This window comes from Mesoplodon densirostris, chromosome 5 (genome assembly GCF_025265405.1).
Source record: "Mesoplodon densirostris isolate mMesDen1 chromosome 5, mMesDen1 primary haplotype, whole genome shotgun sequence".
Classification (NCBI taxonomy): Eukaryota; Metazoa; Chordata; class Mammalia; order Artiodactyla; family Ziphiidae; genus Mesoplodon; species Mesoplodon densirostris.
The window spans coordinates 49,415,815-49,436,328 of record NC_082665.1 but is presented as its reverse complement, the minus strand read 5'-3'; the positions used below and the strand labels follow the sequence as shown (position 1 = coordinate 49,436,328).

The window sequence follows — 20,514 nt, the reverse complement described above, 5'->3', positions numbered from 1 at the left end:
GTTGGCAACAGTAAAATGATTATAGAGAACAATATGAAGTTAAAGGATAGTATAATTATTTCTTATCATTTAGTTTATTAGAAGAAATGTCTGAAATTTTCATGATAGATACGATACCCAAGACTCATGCATAAACAAAATGTAATTGTCAGGTTTTACTGTTATATCAAGTTTTATCATAGTAGTTTTTATAAAAAAAATCTTTCTAAGAATTCATGCCATGAATCTTCAGGCATAGCTTGAAATCTCCCCTTTTTTCTTTTTCTTAATATAAATTAACACAATTCCTGTTGACACTAGTAATTTGGCTAGGTAATATCGGGTCTCTTATAATTCTTCCGTGATTTTTCTTATGTTACAGCCCAAATCTTAAGTAAGCAAATAAGCCTACTTTCTTTGAGAAAAAAAAATCAAGTTGTATTTTATAGCTGTAGCCTAAGCAGCAAGCAGAATTAATAATAGCCATTACCATTAACACTGGCCAAAACCTATCTCTTGTGGGGGAAAAAGAAAGACTGATAAAGCAACTGATTACTTTCTATTTTGTCTAACCCTCCTATGCTGCAAAAGTGTATTTATGCAACACTCTATGATCATTCGTTAGAAGAATTATTACTAGGCAAATTAACCCTCCTCCACATTAAAACAGCAGAGATTTTGATAAGTAAGCAATCTATGAAGATTGTCTTTTTACAGGAAACTGGCCCCAGCTAACTGGTATTTCAGGTTCTGGCTCTGGGGTGTATGTATTGTGTGATGACAGCCAATTAAGCATTGTCAGTTTTATCCATCGATTGAATTTTTTTGTAACATTAACCATAAAAAAAAATAGTTCCCAGGTATTTTTTCCTTTTAATTACTACTATGCATACAAATTACAATTTAAACTTATCTAAATACTTTGTATTAGACATAAAATAAACACACATAACTGTTTTGTTATTTCTAACTAGATAATGATCTGCATACTTCTTCAGCACTATCCTTAGGTATAGAAGATTCTCAAGTAAGTGTGTTTTTATAAATGTGAAAGAAGGAAAACTCATGAATATAACAGTTTTATCTGGAAAATAGGGCATAGCTAGGTGGGCTGTGATGGATATTGGTGTACCATAATTAAATTATGCTGTTTTATGATTCTTTGGAGTATTTCGTTGTGGTAGAAAAGAAAACTAGAGAAATTATTCTTTTTGCATCTGTTTAGCTTACTTTAACTCCCTAGGTTTGTTTATAGTTTATCTGATCATCTTGGTCGACTACTTTTTCAATTTCTATGGAAAAATATACTTTTATTCTTCATTATGTCATCAGTTTTTGCACTCAGAGTAATTAACTACCTATATTTTATATTCCACTTTCTATTATTATAAATTGTTGGTAAAAATCATTCAAAGTAGACTCATGGTCAATCCATATGACTCCTGAGGCTAAGATAGCTATGGTTAACTTTTCTTTAAACGGACCTCTAAACTGATATTCATGGTCTAGATTTGGTATCTTAATTGATTAAGGTAGCCACCTAATTATTTTTTAATACATACAGACCGCAGCAGCCTCCCTGGCATAGGCCTGTGTCTTTACTGTCACTGGTACAGGGTGGGCAGAAGGAAGGAGGTTTCCTTTTCTTATGTCACAGCCGCAGAATAGGGGAGCTCCTTCTTGCCTCTAGAGCCAGGTTTCCCAAATTGGGTTCCATGGAATACTTGTTCTAAGATGCAGTTTATGATAAAAAGGATTCTAAGGTCAGTTAAGTTGGGTAAAGCCTGTGTCCTATTCCTCTCTTAGAGATTCACTGTTATATTAGAATAATAAAGGTGCTGAGAAGTTCTGCATATTAAAGAAAGTTTGATCTATTGATTCTTAAATTTATCAACAAAAATAACAAAATACCCCATCTCTTATCCCTTAGTATACATTAATAATCTGCTTCTTGTGCTTCAAAGGGAAGAAGTCTGTCTCTATTGATATCATATACTGAGTTAAGAGAATGTGTATAAGGACAGGTTCAGTTAACTTCTTTATCTTTGCTTAAGATGGCAACTCTGAATAGAAGTAATTCAAGTTCCAGGTTGTTTTTTAGGCCATGTTAAAGCTCCATAACTTCTTGAGGTCACATGTAAAAGTGCATAAACTACTGTTTCACCAGTATAAGTAAAGAAATCTATAAATTAAAAAAAAATGAAGTTGGCTCACTTTAGATGATGAAAAGAACTCTTATTTGAAATTTTAATTTTAAAGTTATTTGAAACATTTTCTATTTCTTTTTTTTAAATTTATTTATTTGGTTGCACTGGGTCTTAGTTGTGGATTGAGGGCTCCTTAGTTGTGGTTTGAGGGCTCCTTAGTTGCGGCTTGCTGGCTCCTTAGTTGCGGCACATGGGCTCCTTAGTTGTGGCATGCAAACTCTTAGTTGCGGTATGCTTGTGGGATCTAGTTCCCTGACCAGGGATCCAACCCAGGCCCCCTGCATTGGGAACACAGAGTCTTAGCCACTGTGCCACCGGGGAAGTCCCTGTTTGAAACATTTTAAAGAGTAACTGAATATTAATTTATTCACACTAGCTTTAATTGCAAAGTTGTAAAAATTCATGTTATTTCAGAGTCCTGAGATGAATATGTCAATACCAAAGAAAATGTGTAAAAGGTATGTACATGCTATAATAATAGTCTTTTCAGATACATAGGTTTACTTCATATATGAATATATACATCTTGATTTCTTCCTGTGATTTTCATAGGCCATGCATTCTCATACTAGACTCCTTGAAAGCTGCTTCTATACAAAACACAGTTCAGAATTTACGAGAGTAAGTAATAACAATTTTACTAAAATCTCAATAATTTTTAAGTTGCCTTAAGAATTACTGAAAAGATTATATCAGGAATTATATTTTATTATTTATTGAGATGAGGCCTGTAAATCTAATTAATAACAAATATCCCCATTATGTGTAAAATATTTCTCAAGGATTATATCAAAAGTAAATTTGGAATTTGTATTCACAATTGAGCAAAAGACATAATTTTACAAAGGAGCATTGCAAATATTAGTGGTTGTCAAAAGTTAACACTTTAGAAAAAAATAAGAACTCTTTCACATTCTTATTTTGTGTGTGCATGTGTGTTTGTAATTTTTAAATTTCCTACAGGATCTGGAAAAAACTAGCATCTAAAGTTTAAAAATAATTTGTTTAGTTTACTTTGTAATATAAGTAACTTATGTATATGAGTTGTGAAAGTTGAGTTGTTGAAAAAAAGTCTGGCTTTTAGTTTGAAACTCAGATGATTTTATTTAAAGTAGCACTTTTGAAGCCTCATATTATAATTTGTGCTGTTAAGGTTTAAAGTCTTTTGAAATGTGGCTGGAGGCAATATATTTGGCAGCAAATGTTTTTACATTTTTGTGAAAGTGTTGCATAATAGTAAAGAAATTTCTACTCGAGTCACTCTACTTTTTGATGGTTTAAGGTATTTAGAGGTAGAGTGGGAAGTTAAACGAAAAACTCATCGTGAATTCAGCAAAACAAACATGGTGGACCTATGCCCTAAAGTTCCTAAACAAGATAATAGCAGTGATTGTGGAGTATATTTACTGCAATATGTGGAAAGCTTCTTTAAGGTATGTAAAGACATAAATACATTTTTTTATTCACAATTACCAGCATATAATCACAAATTACTGGGCAAGCAAAGAAGCAGGAAAATGTTAGAGGTAATCAAGAAATAAGAAAAAAAAAGGCATAGAACAATATATAACCCAGATATTGGAGTTAGAAGATAAGAACTTTAAAATGATTTGATTAATATGTTGGAGAAAATAGTCAAAGATAAACAAAATGGATGAAAATGGAATCTGCTAAAAAAAAAAGTCAAGTGGACATTCTAGAACTGAAAATGCATAATGATATATCTGAAATTAAGAACTTACTGTATGGGTTTGATAGCAGACTGAATAAAGCAGAAGACAGATAAGGGAACTTTAAAAAGGACAATAGAAAGTATCCCACTGTAGCTCAGAGAGGAAGAAGAATGTAAAGAAGAGAACAGAGCATAAGAGACAAGTATGATACAGTTACAAAGTCTAATTTACATGTAATTGGAGTTGCAGAAGGATTAGGGGTGGAGAGAGAGAATAAGGCAGACACAAATTTGAAGAAAAATTTTCAAAACTAAAAGACTTGTGTATTGAAGAAGCTCAGAAAACCATAAGCTACATAAGTACAATGAGAAGTATGGGTATTATTTTCTAGCTCATCAGAGACTCTATAGGAACTGTAGCAACGTTAAAAAGAAATTTTAAATAGCAAGGGATCACTCTGCTTTTTGAACTGTTAGCTCATTACTTCAGTCATAACCAGTATTATTTATGAAGATGGGTATAGCAAAAGGTATTTTTGACCAGAAGCTTGTTTGGAGAATCCTTAAAGGTACTTTCAAAGCATGAGGGTTATAGTATGCAGTTATACCTTTTGGTATAATTGGGGAGGATTGATAATATACAGTAGAACATGGTACACATTATGGAAACCACTAAACATGTTATGCTGTTTTTTTTTCCTTTTTTATTCTAGACTGGAACTTCATTATAGGGTGACAGTTCTGGCCTTCTAATACTCTTTTCAAAGAGATTTGATTTTGTTTTTAGATATCCAAAGTGCCTTATTACATAACAGAGTCTGAGTCTGTTATGTAATTCAGTCTGTTATATAATTATGTAGCCTCAGTCAGTAGAACATACTTCTAATATAGGTGGTAGCACCACTTAAGATTGCTGGGGGGAAAACCTCAGAACACTAAATCTTGTGTTTCACAAATTTGTGCACTAATATAACAGAGTGTGGATTGAAGAAAATAGGTTTCAGGTTGACCATTCAAAACCTGTGGAACTTTGTAACTAGGCCATGAGAAAAACAATTTTAGTTCTAATAAAAATACTTACACAGTTAAATCTCCACTGAGATTTGCCCCTAGAATCAGTTAGTCCTTCATTTCAGCTTTATATTCTGGGACTCTTAATTTCTTCTTTAAGATGTAAGTCCTTCTTAAATCTGGCTTCTAATAGTTTCATCAAATTTATAAACATGATCTAGGGGTAGTCTTATTCAGCAGTTACTCATTTATTTTTTTAAACACAGGCAGAATTGTCTTTGCAGTTGCAACTTGCAACTTCCTTATTAAGCTTAACATAATGGAAAATATATCAGTTCCTTAAGCCACTAAATTGGCTATTTCGTGGACTAAAAGAAGGTACTTCTGCAGGATTTTCTATTTTTTATGTGAGATTCTTCATTTACTGCTAAGGCTTCCTCTTCGTTTTAATAGTTTCAAAATATTAACATGTTGGAAAAGATTGTGTTCAAACCAGCCTGACTTCTGCATTGTACTGAATCATTCTCTGTTTACTAATTCTCTTTGCACTAATTCACTTAAACATGCATTGTAGCAGAACATATGGTGTTTAATTTTGATGTTCAGAAGTTAGCAGTTTAATGAAAATGTTCTAAAATTGATTGTGGTGATGGTTGCACAACTCTGAATATACTGAAAATCATTCAGTTGAATACTTTAGGCAAATTGTATGTTATGTGAAATATGTCTCAGTAAAGCTGTTATTTAAAAAAGTTAGCAATTTCTCATTTCTTACAAAACTGAGCTTAAAACAAATTTGAATTATACTGCTAAAGTGATTGCACTCTGTCTTTTCTCTCATTAGGATCCTATTGTTAACTTTGAACTTCCAATTCATTTGGAGAAATGGTTTCCTCGTCATGTAATAAAGACCAAACGGGAAGATATTCGAGAGCTCATTTTGAAACTTCATTTACAGCAACAGAAGGGCAGCAGTAGCTAGTTAATCTGTACAAACATGACACAGATGTTCTATACGATTACCGGAAAGCTGCTTATCAGCATTTGTGTTAGCCAGCTCACAGAGAAGCAAATAACTTGCAGTAGTTTTATAAGTCACTGTACATTATTTAAAATATATGAGATATAATATTAGAATTGTTAGGATCTCATAGATGGAGTGGAAATGGGGGTGATATAGATAAAGTCATTAGATAGAAATTAAAATTTCATAAATATTTGATATTTTTCTGATTAAATATGCTTGGATTATGCAATAGCATATGTAATGTGGGAATGTTTTTATAGATAATAAAACGATGTGATCTGTACTTCCACATAACTGGGAGTTGAAGGGAGTTAGGTCCTCCCTGGTGCCAGCCCCAGCGCTTGTCAAATTCGTTGACAAGTCACATTATATTGTAATTCTGTTCTTTGCAGCTCAAGCATGCAATATGAATACTGTGTATTTTTTTTTTTAAAGAATTTAGTTTCAAGGCTTCAGAAAATGCCATTTACGGCATCCCTTCTGTATAGTGTGAGAGAAGACATAATGTTAGGAAGGTGATAAAAATTCACTCTTTCAATGCGCAGCTTATTTTTCTCAGTTGCTAAGTGGAACCATTACTCTATTCTAATTGTTGTTTGTTTTCCATTTCTTTTGATGTCATGTGTGGGGATCTGAGAATTTAGTTCATTCATTCAGAGTGAAATTTGGAAGAAAAATTTAGCTATCCAAAATAGGTTTTTAAAAATTGTATATGTAGCTCAACTTAGTTTATTTGAAGTATAGCTATATAAATATTGACTTCTATCCTATTTTGACATCCCAGAATATATGTACACAGTTTCTGTAAGTATAGAAGATAAAATTAGTGACTTCATAACTTTAATTAAAAAAATATCCTCAAAGTCTTCTATATTAATTGTTAGGACTAAATACATAATTTTCTAGCTGTTTACCCAGTATTCATCTGCAAAAGCCAGATTGCTCTCATTGCTTTTGTATTTTTCAGTTGTAATTTTCAGGACCTGTGATCCCCATGGAGCATAAGTTTTTATTAAATGTTCAGGTAGCAGTTCTGAATTAATGTGATGATGGTGGTATTACATATGATTAAACACTTCATAACTTTCTAATGTTATCAGGAATATTTTGAGGGGATGATTATATTGTATTTTCTCAGATAAGAAAAATGTTTTTTAATCTTCTGTTTTAAGCATCTCTTAGATTTACATTGTTACTGTATATAAAGCAGTGAAGCAAAGGCAATTTAAGATGAAGCTAAAAGTCGGAACATTTTATTTCAAAATCTTGTGAATTGAGGTTGTCAGTTAAGCCTTAGTGTCCTTAAGTTTCTATTAATCTTGTCATCATCTTTATATTGTTAAAGATATTTGTCCTTTGGAGATTTCCTATAAAGATGGTTATAATTACATGTTTCATTCCCAATTTCTGTGTGGGGGGAGGGGATTTTTTAGATGACAATTATTTTGTATATCTAATTTTGGGAAAACAAGTATCTAATACATCTCCTTGTGACTTCTTAACTTTTTTGTTTGTATGTTTTTCAAAGACACCACTATCCTTTACCATGTTTTGAAGATTGTTTAAAATTCATTTTCCTAAATTCATATGGAAATAATGCTTTGAGAATATCAACATTTTATATTAAACATGTTTCCAATTCATTAAATTGAGGTGTAATTTTTTTCCTTAAGAAACGTGAGCCATTCTTAGAAATAGATTTTAAATTGTATGTTACTCAGTGCATGTCATATAATTGTTGCTTAGATTAATTTTTCTAACTGTTTTAACAGACGTGGTAATTTTGATAGTTCAGGGAACATTGTTGAGCATCTACTACTAGCAGGCAATGTACAAGGTAGAAAAAACGGAATGACAGCTCTTATTCCTAAGTCATTTATAGTCTAATGGGAGAAATGGACATATGAACAGTTTTAATATGCCTGTTAGAAACAATCATAGAGTTTTTTGGGAGCACAGGAGGGTGTTCAGCCTTCGTGTGTGTGTGTGTGTGTGAGAGAGAGAGAGAGAGAGGGAGAGAGAGAGAGAGAGGGAGGAGATAGTGAGAGGTGGTAGAGAGGTAGTAAGAGGGTTGTCACTAGACAGGGAAAGCCTTCTTAGAGAAGATAATACTGTTTCTCACAACTCCTGGGATAAAAAAATGGTAGCTCTTTTTTTTTTTTTTTAAGAAAAAGTTTAATACCTCTTAAAATCAGCTTTTGTGTGTGTGTGTGTTAGGGAGAAAATAGGTCTAGACTTATCATACAGAGCCCTTTCTCATTTGATTCCAATCTACATTCTATCATCTTTCCACTGTCACCTACTTTTTAGCCATATAAAGTTATTAATTTATGCTTTAATTACTTTTAGCTTAACACCAAGCTTAAGCCCTTTCTTAATAGGAAATTATCTTGTGTTTTCTTTCTTTCAATAATACTATTTCTTTGGAAAAGTACTAAGCTAAAATGAATGTGAAATGTCAGTTGTATTCAATATATATATATATATATCTTTTATTGTGAAAATGACCTCTAATTGTTGAACTGTCTGGACTGGGAGAACTGTGAGTAGACATGCATACCCCGAAGCCCTCCTTGACCAGAACTTTTTAAAACTCTTTTGGAAAACCTGGGCCCCTTCTTCCCTCTGTAGAGTCTCTTGTAACTAACCTTGTCCTTATGGAAATTTGCAAACTTTGCCCAGGGGCTGTTAAAAGACTTGGTTCTATGTGTATGAGGCTTTCGTATGCTGGTGTGGTTTGCACCCACCCAGGTGGTTTGTTCTCTTACAGCTGAGTTCGTCCCTTCGGGGAACTGGAGAAATCAGGATCAGGGCTAGTTTAGGATTCTGAAGAGAAATGTCCTTTAGATCTTTACAAAACATTGTTTTTTCCAGAGAACTTCACCAGAGGTACATAAGATATAAATTCATTGCTATTTGATAGTAAATAATAGCTTCCACAGGGTTTTTGACTAATTTAATTCCTTTCTACTAGATTTATTTGATAAAAACAACTTCCCTAATACAAAATTTTTATCTGGTCCCCCATTGTGGTAAAGATAAAAAAAGTTTCCTTTCTTGGTTAAGAATTACTCATGTTGATAAAGACACTGGGCCTCATGTGTAGTAGCAAATTAAGCAACAAAGTTATTATAATGTAGCTACCATTTATATTGTATGCTTAGTAGGTGCCAGGTACTTTTCTAAGCATTTTCTGTGTGTTAACTAGTTTAATGCTCACAATATCTCTATCATGAGTTAGCTTTACTATTCCTATCCTATTTTATAGATAAGGAAGGAGACGTAAGTGGTTACAGTGAAAGATTTTCAAATTTTTTAATCGAGGGAAATTTACAAGAAACGGCACCAAGAAAACTAACTTTATTTTGTATGTAGCTCTGTATTTCGGACATAGACAGGTAGAGTCAGTCTGGGCATTTTATGCTTAAAAATCATAGGTTGTAGAAGAACCCAGAGAACGTGAATCTATCAGGTTTGACTAATAGACTGAGAAAAGTTGTAAAATTCAGTGAATTACATGTGTAACATTATTATTTTTTTTGGAAACATTTTTAAGTGGAGTGCTTATTAAAGGCAAGGAGAGTGTTAATAAAGAGCTTAGCTTGCTAGATTAGAGTAAAGAAATTGTCTCTCTCCATCTGTCCTAATTAGCTTATCTCTCCTGCTTTCATAGCATGCTGGTTATTTCAGAAAAGAAGTGAGAGGTACTTTGAAAGGACACCATTTTTATTTAGCCAATTTATAATGATTTTGGAATGGTTGTCAGTTTTTGAACATAAACTGTTTAAATATTAGACGTTTTCTGTAACAATTTGTTACTGGAAGTTTCAGGCCTTTGGGTGCTCAATTAAGGATTTTGGCCTCTTTCTTGGTTTTGGCTCAAATGATTATGTTTCCTCATTTTGGGAAGATTTCTCTGGGTATTCTGATATTTGTCCTGATAGAAGGAAACCTTCCATCATTAACAGGTATTTTAAAATCTACGTTATTTTTTAGATCTTTAGATCTTTAGATCTGCAGTATATTTTCTCTAAAAATAACATTATTTGATATGACTGCTGTAAGAAATTGAATCAAATAGTACTCTAGTCTTTGATATTGCTTCATTTAAACTGTATGAAAATCTCTCCAATAATATTGGTTTTCCTCTTCATTAGTAATTCTTGGTTCAAAGCTTACTTCCTCTTATTTCTTGTGTTGAAATTGGATGTATACTTGATTTCATTAACTAACAATCTTGAAATAAAGGACTAGGAATTAAATGGAGATAAAATTGAATGCTTTACTTCTCCCCTCTTTAAGCACACATGTCTATAATTCGAGCATTGAGTTCAAAATCCAAATGTGGTGCAAATGTCAGTTTTTCTTCATTTGTTACCTTTCATTCTATGTCTCCATTCATCATCAGAAGCTTTGTTTATGCTTTCACTCTGTAGCACAAACCTACTTATCTTTAGAAGAGAGCCAAGAACCCAAGAGTACAGTTTCTTTTCTCCTGACTGACTCAGAATCCACAGACTCTTCTCTGTCTATCGAAAAGAAACAACCTATGGACCACAGAGAAACTGAGAGACAGTGGTTGCTCAGAAGAAAGCGATCTACTCTGTTTCCTAATGGTGTGAAAACCTGCCCAGATGAAAATGTTACAGAGGCCATGGCAAACCATGTGAAATATTTTAAAGTCCGAGGTAAGCAAACATTCAAACCCTTGGGCTTTATGATAAAATTCAAACATAGTTCTAAAACAGTTGTTGTATTTGAACATTATAGTTCAAAATTTGTGATGCTTTTGATAGAGACTGAGCCAAATATTGTCTTTCTACTAGCCATGGAAAAAGGACTTGCTAAGAGTATGGTATTTATACAGCTTCAGAAGAAAGTTTACATTATTATTATTATTTTTTTTAATTTTTTTTTTTTGCGGTATGTGGGCCTCTCACTGTTGCGGCCTCTCCCGTTGCGGAGCACAGGCTCCGGACACGCAGGCTCAACGGCCATGGCTCATGGGCCAAGCCGCTCCGTGGCATGTGGGATCCTCCCAGACCGGGGCACGAACCCGTGTCCCCTGCATCGGCAGGCGGACTCTCAACCACTGCGCCACCAGGGAAGCCCTACATTATTTTAAGAGAGGACATGGTTTAAAATTTTTGAAGCACTTCAAAAATACCAGTTTATGTTGCTGGATAAATTAATTATAACTTTTACTTCTGCATTACAGTAATTTGTCTAAATATACCCACAAAAGATATTAACTAAGATATACTTACCTACTTGGCTAATTAGTTATTTTATATGCATGGAAATATGATCAATTTCTATATTTTATAGTTTAGCCATTCTACAGATTCAAGCTATTCTAGTTGGTATACACAAAACTTTTTACCTCTCAAATGGTGGCAGTTCTCACAATGGACCCTAAAGCAACAAAACTAGGAGTTTATTTTATTTTTATTTATTTTCATTTTTAAAAATTAATTTTTATTGGAGTATAGTTGCTTTACAATGTTGTGTTAGTTTTTTCTGTACAGCAAAGGGAATCAGCTATACGTATGCATATATCCCCTCTTTTTTGGATTTCCTTCCTATTTAGGTCACCACAGAGCACTGAGTAGAGTTTCCTGTGCTATACAGTGGGTTCTCATTAGTTATCTCTTTTATACATAGTAATGTATATGTGTCAATCCCAATCTCCCAATTCATCCCACTCCCCCTTTCCCCTTGGTGTCCACCATACATTTGTTTTCTACGTCTGTGTCTCTATTTCTGCTTTGTAAATAAGTTCATCTGTATCATTTTTCTAGATTCCACATGTAAGCAATATTACACGATATTTGTTTTTCTCTTTCTGACTTACTTCACTCTGTATGACAGTCTCTAGGTCCATCCACGTCTCTGCAAATGGCACTATTTCATTCCATTTTATGGCTGAGTAATATTCCATTGTATATATATCTACCACATCTTCTTTATACATTCCTCTGTTGATGGACATTTAGGTTGCTTCCATGTCCTGGCTATTGTAAATAGTGCTGCAGTGAACATTGTGGTACATGTATCTTTTTGAATTATGGTTTTCTCCAGGTGTATGCTCAGAGGTGGGGTTGCTGGGTCATATGGTAGTTCTATTTTTAGTTTTTTAAGGAACCTCCATATAGTTCTCCATAGTGGCTGTATCAATTTACATTCCCACCAACAGTATAAGAGGGTTCCCTTTTCTCCACACCCTCACCAGCATTTATTGTTTGTAGATTTTTTGATGATGGCCATTCTGACTGCTGTGAGGTGATGCCTCATTGTAGTTTTGATTTGCATTTCTCTGATAATTAGTGATGTTGAGCATCTTTTCATGTATTTGTTGGCCATCTGTATATCTTCTTTGGAGAAATGTCTATTTAGGTCTTCTCATTTTTTGATTGGGTTGTTTTTTTTTTGATGTTGAGCTTCATGAGCTGTTTGTATATTTTGGAGATTAATCCCTTGTCCATTGCTTTGTTTGCAAATATTTTTTCCCATTCTGAGGGTTGTCTTTTCATCTTGTTTATGGCTTCCTTTGCAGTGCAAAAGCTTTTAAGTTTCATTAGTTCCCTTTTGTTCATTTCTGTTTTTATTTTCATTATTTTAGGAGGTGGGTCAAAAAAGATCTTGCTGCGATTTATGTCAAAGAGTGTTTTGCCTATGTTTTCTTCTAAGAGTTTTATAGTGTCCGGCTTTACATTTAGGTCTTGAATCCATTTTGAGTTTATTTTTGTGTATGGTGTTAGGGAGTGTTCTAATTTCATTCTTTTACATGTAGCTGTCCAGTTTTCCCAGCACCGATTATTGAAGAGACTGTCTTTCCTCCATTGTATATTCTTGCCTCCTTTGTCATGTATTAGTTGACCATAGGTGTGTGGGCTTATCTCTGGGCTTTCTATCCTGTTCCATTGATCTATATTTCTGTTTTTGTGCCTGTACCATACTGTCTTGATTACTATAGCTTTGTAGTATAGTCGGAAGTCCGGGAGCCTGATTGCTCCAGCTCCATTTTTCTTTTTCAGGATTGCTTTGGCTATTTGGGGTCTTTTGTGCTTCCATACAAATTGTAAAATTTTTTGTTCTAATTCTGTGAAAAATGCCATTGGTAATTTGATAAGGATTGCACTGAATCTGTAGATTGCTTTGGTCAGTACAGTCATTTTCACAATATTGATTCCTCCAATCCAAGAACATGCTATATCTCTCCATCTGTTTGTGTCATCTTTGATTTTTTTCATCAATATCTTTTTTTTTTTTTTTGCGGTACACGGGCCTCTCACTGTTGTGGCCTCTCCCATTGCGGATCACAGGCTCCGATGTGCAGGCTCAGCGGCCATGGCTCACAGGCCTAGCCGCTCCGCGGCATGTGGGATCTTCCCGGACCGGGGCACAAACCCGTGTCCCCTGCATCAGCAGGTGGACTCTCAACCACTGTGCCACCAGGGAAGCCCTCATCAATATCTTATAGTTTTCTGACAGGTCTTTTGCCTCCTTAGGTAGGTTTATTCCTAGGTATTTTATTCTTTTTGATGTGATTTTGCCTCCTTAGGTAGGTTTATTCCTAGGTATTTTATTCTTTTTGATGTGATGGTAAATGGGATTATTTCCTTGATTTCTCTTTCTGATATTTCATTGTTAGTGTTTAGGAATGCAAGAGATTTCTGTGCATTAATTTTGTAACCTGCAACTTTACCAAATTCATTGATTAGCTATAGTAGTTTCCTGGTGGTGTCTTTAGGATTTTCTATGTATAGTATCATGTCATCTGCAAACAGCAACAGTTTTACTTCTTTTCCAGTTTGGATTCCTTTTATTTCTTTTTATTCTGTGATTGCTGTGGCTAGGACTTCCAAAACTGTGTTAGATAATAGTGGTGAGAGTGGACATCCTTGTCCTGTTCCTGACCTTAGAGGAAACACTTCAGTTTTTCACTATTGAGAATGATGTTTGCTGTGGGTTTGTTGTATATGGCCTTTATTACGTTGAGGTAGTTTCCCTCTATGCCCACTTTCTGGAGAGTTTTTATCATAAATCAGTGTTGAATTTTGTGAAAAGTTTTTTATGCATCTATTGAGATGATCATATGGTTTTTATTCTTCAGTTTGTTAATATGGTGTATCACATTGTTTGATTTGCATATACTGAAGAATCCTTCCATCCCTGGGATAAATCCCACTTGATCATGGTGTATGATCCTTTTAATGTGTTGTTGGGTTCAGTTTGCTGTTATTTTGTTGAGGATTTTTGTGTCCATGTTCATCAGCGCTTTGGCCTGTAATTTTCTTATTTTGTGATATCTTTGTCTGGTTTTTTTTTTTTTTTTTTTTTTTTTTTTTTTGCTGTACGCGGGCCTCTCACTGCTGTGGCCTCTCCCGTTGCGGAGCACAGGCTCCGGACACACAGGCTCCGCGGCCATGGCTCGCGGGCCCAGCCGCTCCGCGGCATGTGGGATCCTCCGGGATCGGGGCACGAACCCGTGTCCCCTGCATCGGCAGGCGGACTCTCAACCACTGCGCCACCAGGGAGGCCCTTTGTCTGGTTTTGATATCAGGGTGATGGTGGCCTCGTAGAAAGCTTGGGAGTGTTCCTCTGTAATTTTTTGGAGCAGTTTCAGAAGGACAGGTGTCAGCTCTTCTCTAAATGTTTGATAGAATTCGCCTGTGAATCCATCTGGTCCTGCACTTTTGTTTTTTGGAAGACTTTTTATTTTATATTGAAGTATAGTTGATTAATAATGTTGTGTTAGTTTCAGGTGTACAGCAGAGTGATTCAGTTATACATATACATGTACCTATTCTTTTTTCAAATTCTTTTCCCATTTAGGTTGTTACATAATTATTTTATTTTCAATTAAGCAGTGTTATCCTTGATCTCATACCCTTTTATTATATTAATTCATTCTCTCTTCCTCATATTTACTAACTAGAATTGCTTAATTGACCATAATATGTCCCTTAGATATTTGAAGGATTCCCAAACTTTGCTTTTTGCTGCTCAAGAGCCAATAAAAAGCCATAATATGGATGTGATGCTAGTAAATTAAAGTGGATATAGATAATGAAATGTTAGTGAAATCAGGCTTGTTCATTCATGCATGTATTCAACAAATGTTTATTGATCATTTACTATTTTCCAGGGACTGGGCTATATAAACCTTCAGTCTGAGCTGCTACTTTGTCTTCTTCTTTATTTTCCTCTATCGTGTCCTTTCTGCCCTCCTTCCTTATCAAAGCAAATGCTTTTAAAATAAAAAATTTAATATCAGATATTACATATATCTGTATGTTTGATTTTTTAGTTTCTTAAAGTGGCACAGTATGTTAGAACTTTTTTTTCAGAGTGTATTTATATCTCTTGGCTGTATTTTGGACTATCAAACTTACTAAGCAATAAACTTTTCTTTCACCTTTTAAATGGAAATCCATTGACCTGGCCTTTTGTGAGTAGGGCATATACCAGAAGTGGGAAATTCCAAAGAGAGTGGGAAGAGAAAAAGGAACTGAAGATGAATGAGAATGAGTGTGTAATTTATCAAAATATGATTTCTACTACCTGGATTTTTATGTAATATTACTTTAAAATAGGTAAGAATATGAGAATACCTAGATAGCTTCTGGTTAAACAGTGAAGAGGAAATAACCAATCATTTAAGGAATATGATTATACCTTTTAATTTCTTTGCCCTTGTGTTTATACATTCAAGAGATGCTATTGAAAAAGAAGCCAACCAAAAGAAAAATAAAGCATTCCTTGAATAATTGACTTTAAAATACAGATTCTGTGAATGAGATCATTGGAAAGGGACCTCAAAGCTAAAATGATTGACACAGCACATCAAGATTATAACAATGTTGATATAGCTGTTACTGTCATGATAAAGAGTAAATATTTTATTTGTTTTGAAATTTAGGAAAAATGAATATTTCAACATAGGTCTTGATTTTGAAGAGATTTGGAAGAGATAATTGGATTATGCCCTTAAAACCAATTGTTTGGAGATTGGAGGAAAAGATCCACTCACTGTCCAACCAGAAATCTTTGGTCTTTCCACCAAGCTAATTTAGTGTAATGGTTTGCCCAGATTTTCCTTCATAGATAATTTGGTATCAGTTGCTAGTTGGTATAACACATTTGAAAAATATCTCCATTTAAGCAAGAAGCAACTGAATTTAACCTAATCATTTGTGAAATTAAAGAGATATTTAGGGTGCTTGGAGTAGGAAGTAATAGTATCCCCCTTTTAAAAATTGTATTAGTAGTTGGACCTTTTAAAATATAGCTTTAAAAGGAAACCATAAACAAGACGAAAAGACAACCCTCAGAATGGGAGAAAATATTTGCAAATGACTGACAAAGGATTAATCTCCAGAATTAACAAGCAGCTCATGCAGCTCAATAACAAAAAAACAACCCAATCCAAAAATAGGCAGAAGATCTAAATAGACATTTCTCCAAAGAAGATACATGGATTGCCAACAAACACATGAAAGAATGCTCAACATCACTAATGATTAGAGAAATGCAAATCAAAACTACAATGAGGTATCACCTCACACCAGTCAGAATGGCCATCATCAAAAAATCTACAAACAATAAATGCTGGAGAAGGTGTGGAGAAAAGGGAACCCTCTTGCACTGTTGGTGGGAATGTAGATTGGTACAGCCACTATGGAGAATAGTATGGAGGTTCCTTAAAAATCTAAAAATAGAACTACCATACGACCCAGCAATCCCACCACTGAGCATTTACGCTGAGAAAACCATAATTCAAAAAGAGTCATGTACCACAGTGTTCATTGCAGCTCTATTTACAATAGCCAGGACATGGAAGCAACCTAAGTGTCCATCAACAGATGAATGGATAAAGAAGATGTGGCACGTATATACAATGGGATATTACTCAGCCATATAAAGAATCAAAATTGAGTTATTTGTAGTGAGGTGGATGGACCTAGAGTCTTTCATACAGAGTGAAGTAAGTCAGAAAGAGAAAAACGAATACCGTGTGCTAGCATGTATATATGGAATCTAAAAAAAAAAAAATGGTTCTGAAGAACCTAGAGTCAGGACAGGAATAAAGACACAGATGTAGAGAATGGATTTGAGGACACAGGGAGGGGGAACGGTAAGCTGGGACGAAGTGAGAGAGTGGCATTGACATACATACACTACCAAAAGTAAAATAGATAGCTAGTGGGAAGCAGCTGCATAGCACAGGGAGATCAACTTGGTACTCTGTGACCACTTAGAGGAGTGGGATAGGGAGGGTGAGAGGGAGACACAAGAGGGAGGAGATATGGGGATATATGTATATGTATAACTGATGCACTTTGTTATACAGCAGAAACTAACACAACATTGTAAAGCAGTTATACTCCAATAAAGATGTTAAAAAGAAATATATGGCTTTATTAGGGTATACATTGGTGGATTATAAACTGCACATATTTAAAGCATAGAATTTGATTTGTTTTGACACATGTATTTATCCTTGAAGTTATCACTACAATCAAGATAATGAATTTGTCAATTACCTCCAAACATTTTCTCATGTGCCTTTATAATCCCTTCCTCCCTCAGCACCTCCCTTGACCTCAGTGCTGAGGCAGCAACTAATCTGCTTTCTATTACTATGTATCATTTGCATTTTCTACACTTTTTCTACTATGTATCGTTTGCGTTTTCTACACATTTTCAATGTCTTCATACTGTGTACTCTTTTTTTTTTTTTTTTTGTCTAGCTTTTACTCAGTTTGTTTTGAGACTCATCCATGATTTTTTTGTGTATCAGTAGTTACCATTTACTGTTGGGTATTATTCCATTTTATGGATATACTGCATCTTGGGATATTTGGGTGGTTTTCAGTTATTGGGGATTACGAAGAAAGCTGTCATGAACATTTTTGTACAGTTTTTTGTGTGAACATATGCTTTTTATATCTGTTGGTTAATAGGAGTGTAGTGGGTGGGTCACATGATAGCTCTATGTTTAACTTTTTAAGAAACTGCCAAAACTGTTTTCCAGTGTAGTTGTACCAACAGCTGTATATTGGGATTCCAATTTTTCCACATCTGTGCAATGCTTGGTATAGTCAGTCTTTTTAAACTGTAACCATTCTAGCAGATATGAAGTAACATCTATTGTGGTTTTAACTTGCATTTTCTTGATGGCTAATGATGTTGTGCACTTTTTCATGTGCTCATTTGCCATTTGTATATCTGTTTTGGTGAAGAGTCTATTGGAATATTTTGCTCCTCTAAAAAAAAATTGGATTTTTTGTTCTATTATTGAGTTGTAAGAGTTCTTTATGTGTTCCAAATACCAGTTCTTTGTCAGATATATGTTTTGCATAAATTTTCTTCCAATGTTTGGTTTGTCTTTTTGTTTTCTTAACAATGTCTTTTGAGGAACAGAAGTTTTAAATTTTGATAAAGTCCGGTTTATCAGGGTTTTTTTGCATCAAGCTTGCTTTTGGTGTTGCATCTAAATTTGCTCAGCTCAGAATCACAAAGACTTTCTCCTGTTTTTTCTGATAGAAATTTTATAATTTTTAGGTTTTACATTCAGGTCTATGATCTACTTTGAGTTAATTTTTGTATTTGATGTATATGGATCAAAGTTAAATATTTTTGCTTTTGCATAGCCAGTTGTTCCAGCATCATTTATTAAAAAGATTATCTTTCCTTGCCGCTGAACCTTTGTTGAAAGTCAGTCTTCTGTATATGATGGGTCTATTACTTCACTTTTCATTCTTTTACACAGATCTCTTTGTCTGTTTTTATGCCAATACCTGTCTTGATTACTGTAAGTTTTATAATAAGTCTTTGAATAAGATAGTGCAAGTCCTTCAACTTTGTTCTTTTTTAAATTTGTTTGGTTATGCTAGGTCCTTTGTCTTCCATATAAATATTATAATCATCTTGCCAATTTGTATACAAGAGGCTACTGGGATTTTGATTGGGATTGTGTTGAATTTATTGATCAATTTGTGAATAATTATAATCTTAACAATATTGACTCTTCTGATCTGTGGATATATCCCTCCATTTATTTAGATCTCTGTCAGTTTCTCTCAACAGTGTTTTGTAATTTTCAGTGTATAGATCTTACACATCTTTTTGTCAGATTTATTTCACTTTTTTCATGCTTTTGTTAACACTATTTTAAAAAAATTTGGTCTCTGATTGTTCCTTGCTAGCATATAGACATACAACTGATTTATGTGTATTGATCTTTTATTCTGTAACTTTGTTAAAATCACTTATTAGTTCTAGTAGGTTCTTAATATACTCCTTAAGGTTTTCTACATGGGTGATTATTTCATCTGCAAATAAAGATATAGTTTTACTTCTTATCTTCCAATTTGTATGCCTTTTATTTCTTTTTCTTGCCTTACTGCACCAAATTAACTGTTCTCATGCTTTGGGCTCCACGATTCTGAAAGGAAATTATATTACCCTAAAAAAAAGACTTTGCTCCATTCTAGATTTCTGTGTACTAGATAAGATGCACAGCCTGAGTCCTAGTAACAGGATTAAAGACAGATTAAATGCCGGCATTTCCTTCTTCAGAATATTGTCATTACATTTACCCTTCCTCCACCCGTTTCCAGGACAAGTTTCTCTGCCAGAGAGAGGCTTTTGTAGATTAGTTATCTTCTCAAAAATAGAAAGTTATCTCCAGTGGTAACTAAAGGCTACATGAAAATCATTTGACAAGGACTTCTGAACAAATAGGCCAAATAGTGAAGTATGTGGCATTTGTCTGTGGTGGAGTTTTGCCCACCTTAGTACCTCTTTCCTTGAAATAGTGCTGGTTTTGCTCTTGTCTGTAGAGCCTGTACTGTCCTATCTAGGTTTCCCCTCTCTGAGCTGCATGAATACTCCAGACTACCCCCCAATTCTCCTCCTGTATCAGAATGTAAGTGTTTTGAATTCTATTATTCCCAATTGGAAAACCACTGGATACATTAAGGGTGTGCAGTTGATCCTTGAACAAAATGGGTTTGAAATGTGAGGGTCCCCTTCTACTCACATTTTTTTTCAGTAAATACATATTGCAGTGTTATATGATCCCGGGTTGGTTAAATATGTGGATGTGCAACTGTGGATAAGGAGGGCTAACTGTAAAGTTATACGTGAATTGACTGCAGAGGGTCTGTGCCCCTAACACCCACATTATTCAAAGGTCAACTGTATTACCTTTCTGGAGGGAATTGCATTTTTTATAGTTTTACTGAGATATAATTAACTTACCAATTAATTCATTTAATGTATAGAATTCAGTGGTTTTCCAGTATATTCACAGAAACGAGTAACTATCATCACACTCAGTTTAAGAAGATTTCATCACCTCACCCTTTAGATATCACTTTCTTACCACTCTGTCTCCCCTTCCCCTCCCCCCAGGACTAAGTAACCACTAATCTACTTTCTGTCTCTATAGAATTGCTTATTCTGGATTTGTCATATAAATGAGATAATATAATATATGGTCTTTTGTGACTGGCTTCTTTTACTTAGCATAATGTTTTCAAGGTTCATCCATGTTGTAGCATGTATGAGTAGTTTATTTTTTATGGCCAAATAATAACATTCTATTG

General features: G+C 34.3%; 2 protein-coding genes across 7 annotated transcripts in view; both read left to right on the top strand.

Moving 5' to 3' along the window:
- SENP7 (SUMO specific peptidase 7) overlaps positions 1-7,438 on the top strand; it is a 163,981-nt gene extending 156,543 nt beyond the window's left edge. For all 6 annotated transcript variants that reach the window (XM_060098717.1, XM_060098721.1, XM_060098719.1 and 3 more), the window contains 5 exons: positions 954-1,006; positions 2,601-2,644; positions 2,739-2,807; positions 3,469-3,619; positions 5,714-7,438. In XM_060098717.1, the coding sequence (XP_059954700.1) occupies positions 954-1,006; positions 2,601-2,644; positions 2,739-2,807; positions 3,469-3,619; positions 5,714-5,851 (455 nt within the window). In that variant the 3' untranslated portion in view covers positions 5,852-7,438. The remainder of the gene's footprint in view (positions 1-953; positions 1,007-2,600; positions 2,645-2,738; positions 2,808-3,468; positions 3,620-5,713) is intronic.
- The window catches only part of IMPG2 (interphotoreceptor matrix proteoglycan 2), an 83,614-nt gene continuing 68,966 nt past the window's right edge, over positions 5,867-20,514 (top strand). Inside the window, exons 1-2 of the mRNA XM_060098803.1 lie at positions 5,867-5,951; positions 10,333-10,584. Coding sequence (XP_059954786.1) covers positions 5,867-5,951; positions 10,333-10,584 — 337 coding nt within the window. The remainder of the gene's footprint in view (positions 5,952-10,332; positions 10,585-20,514) is intronic.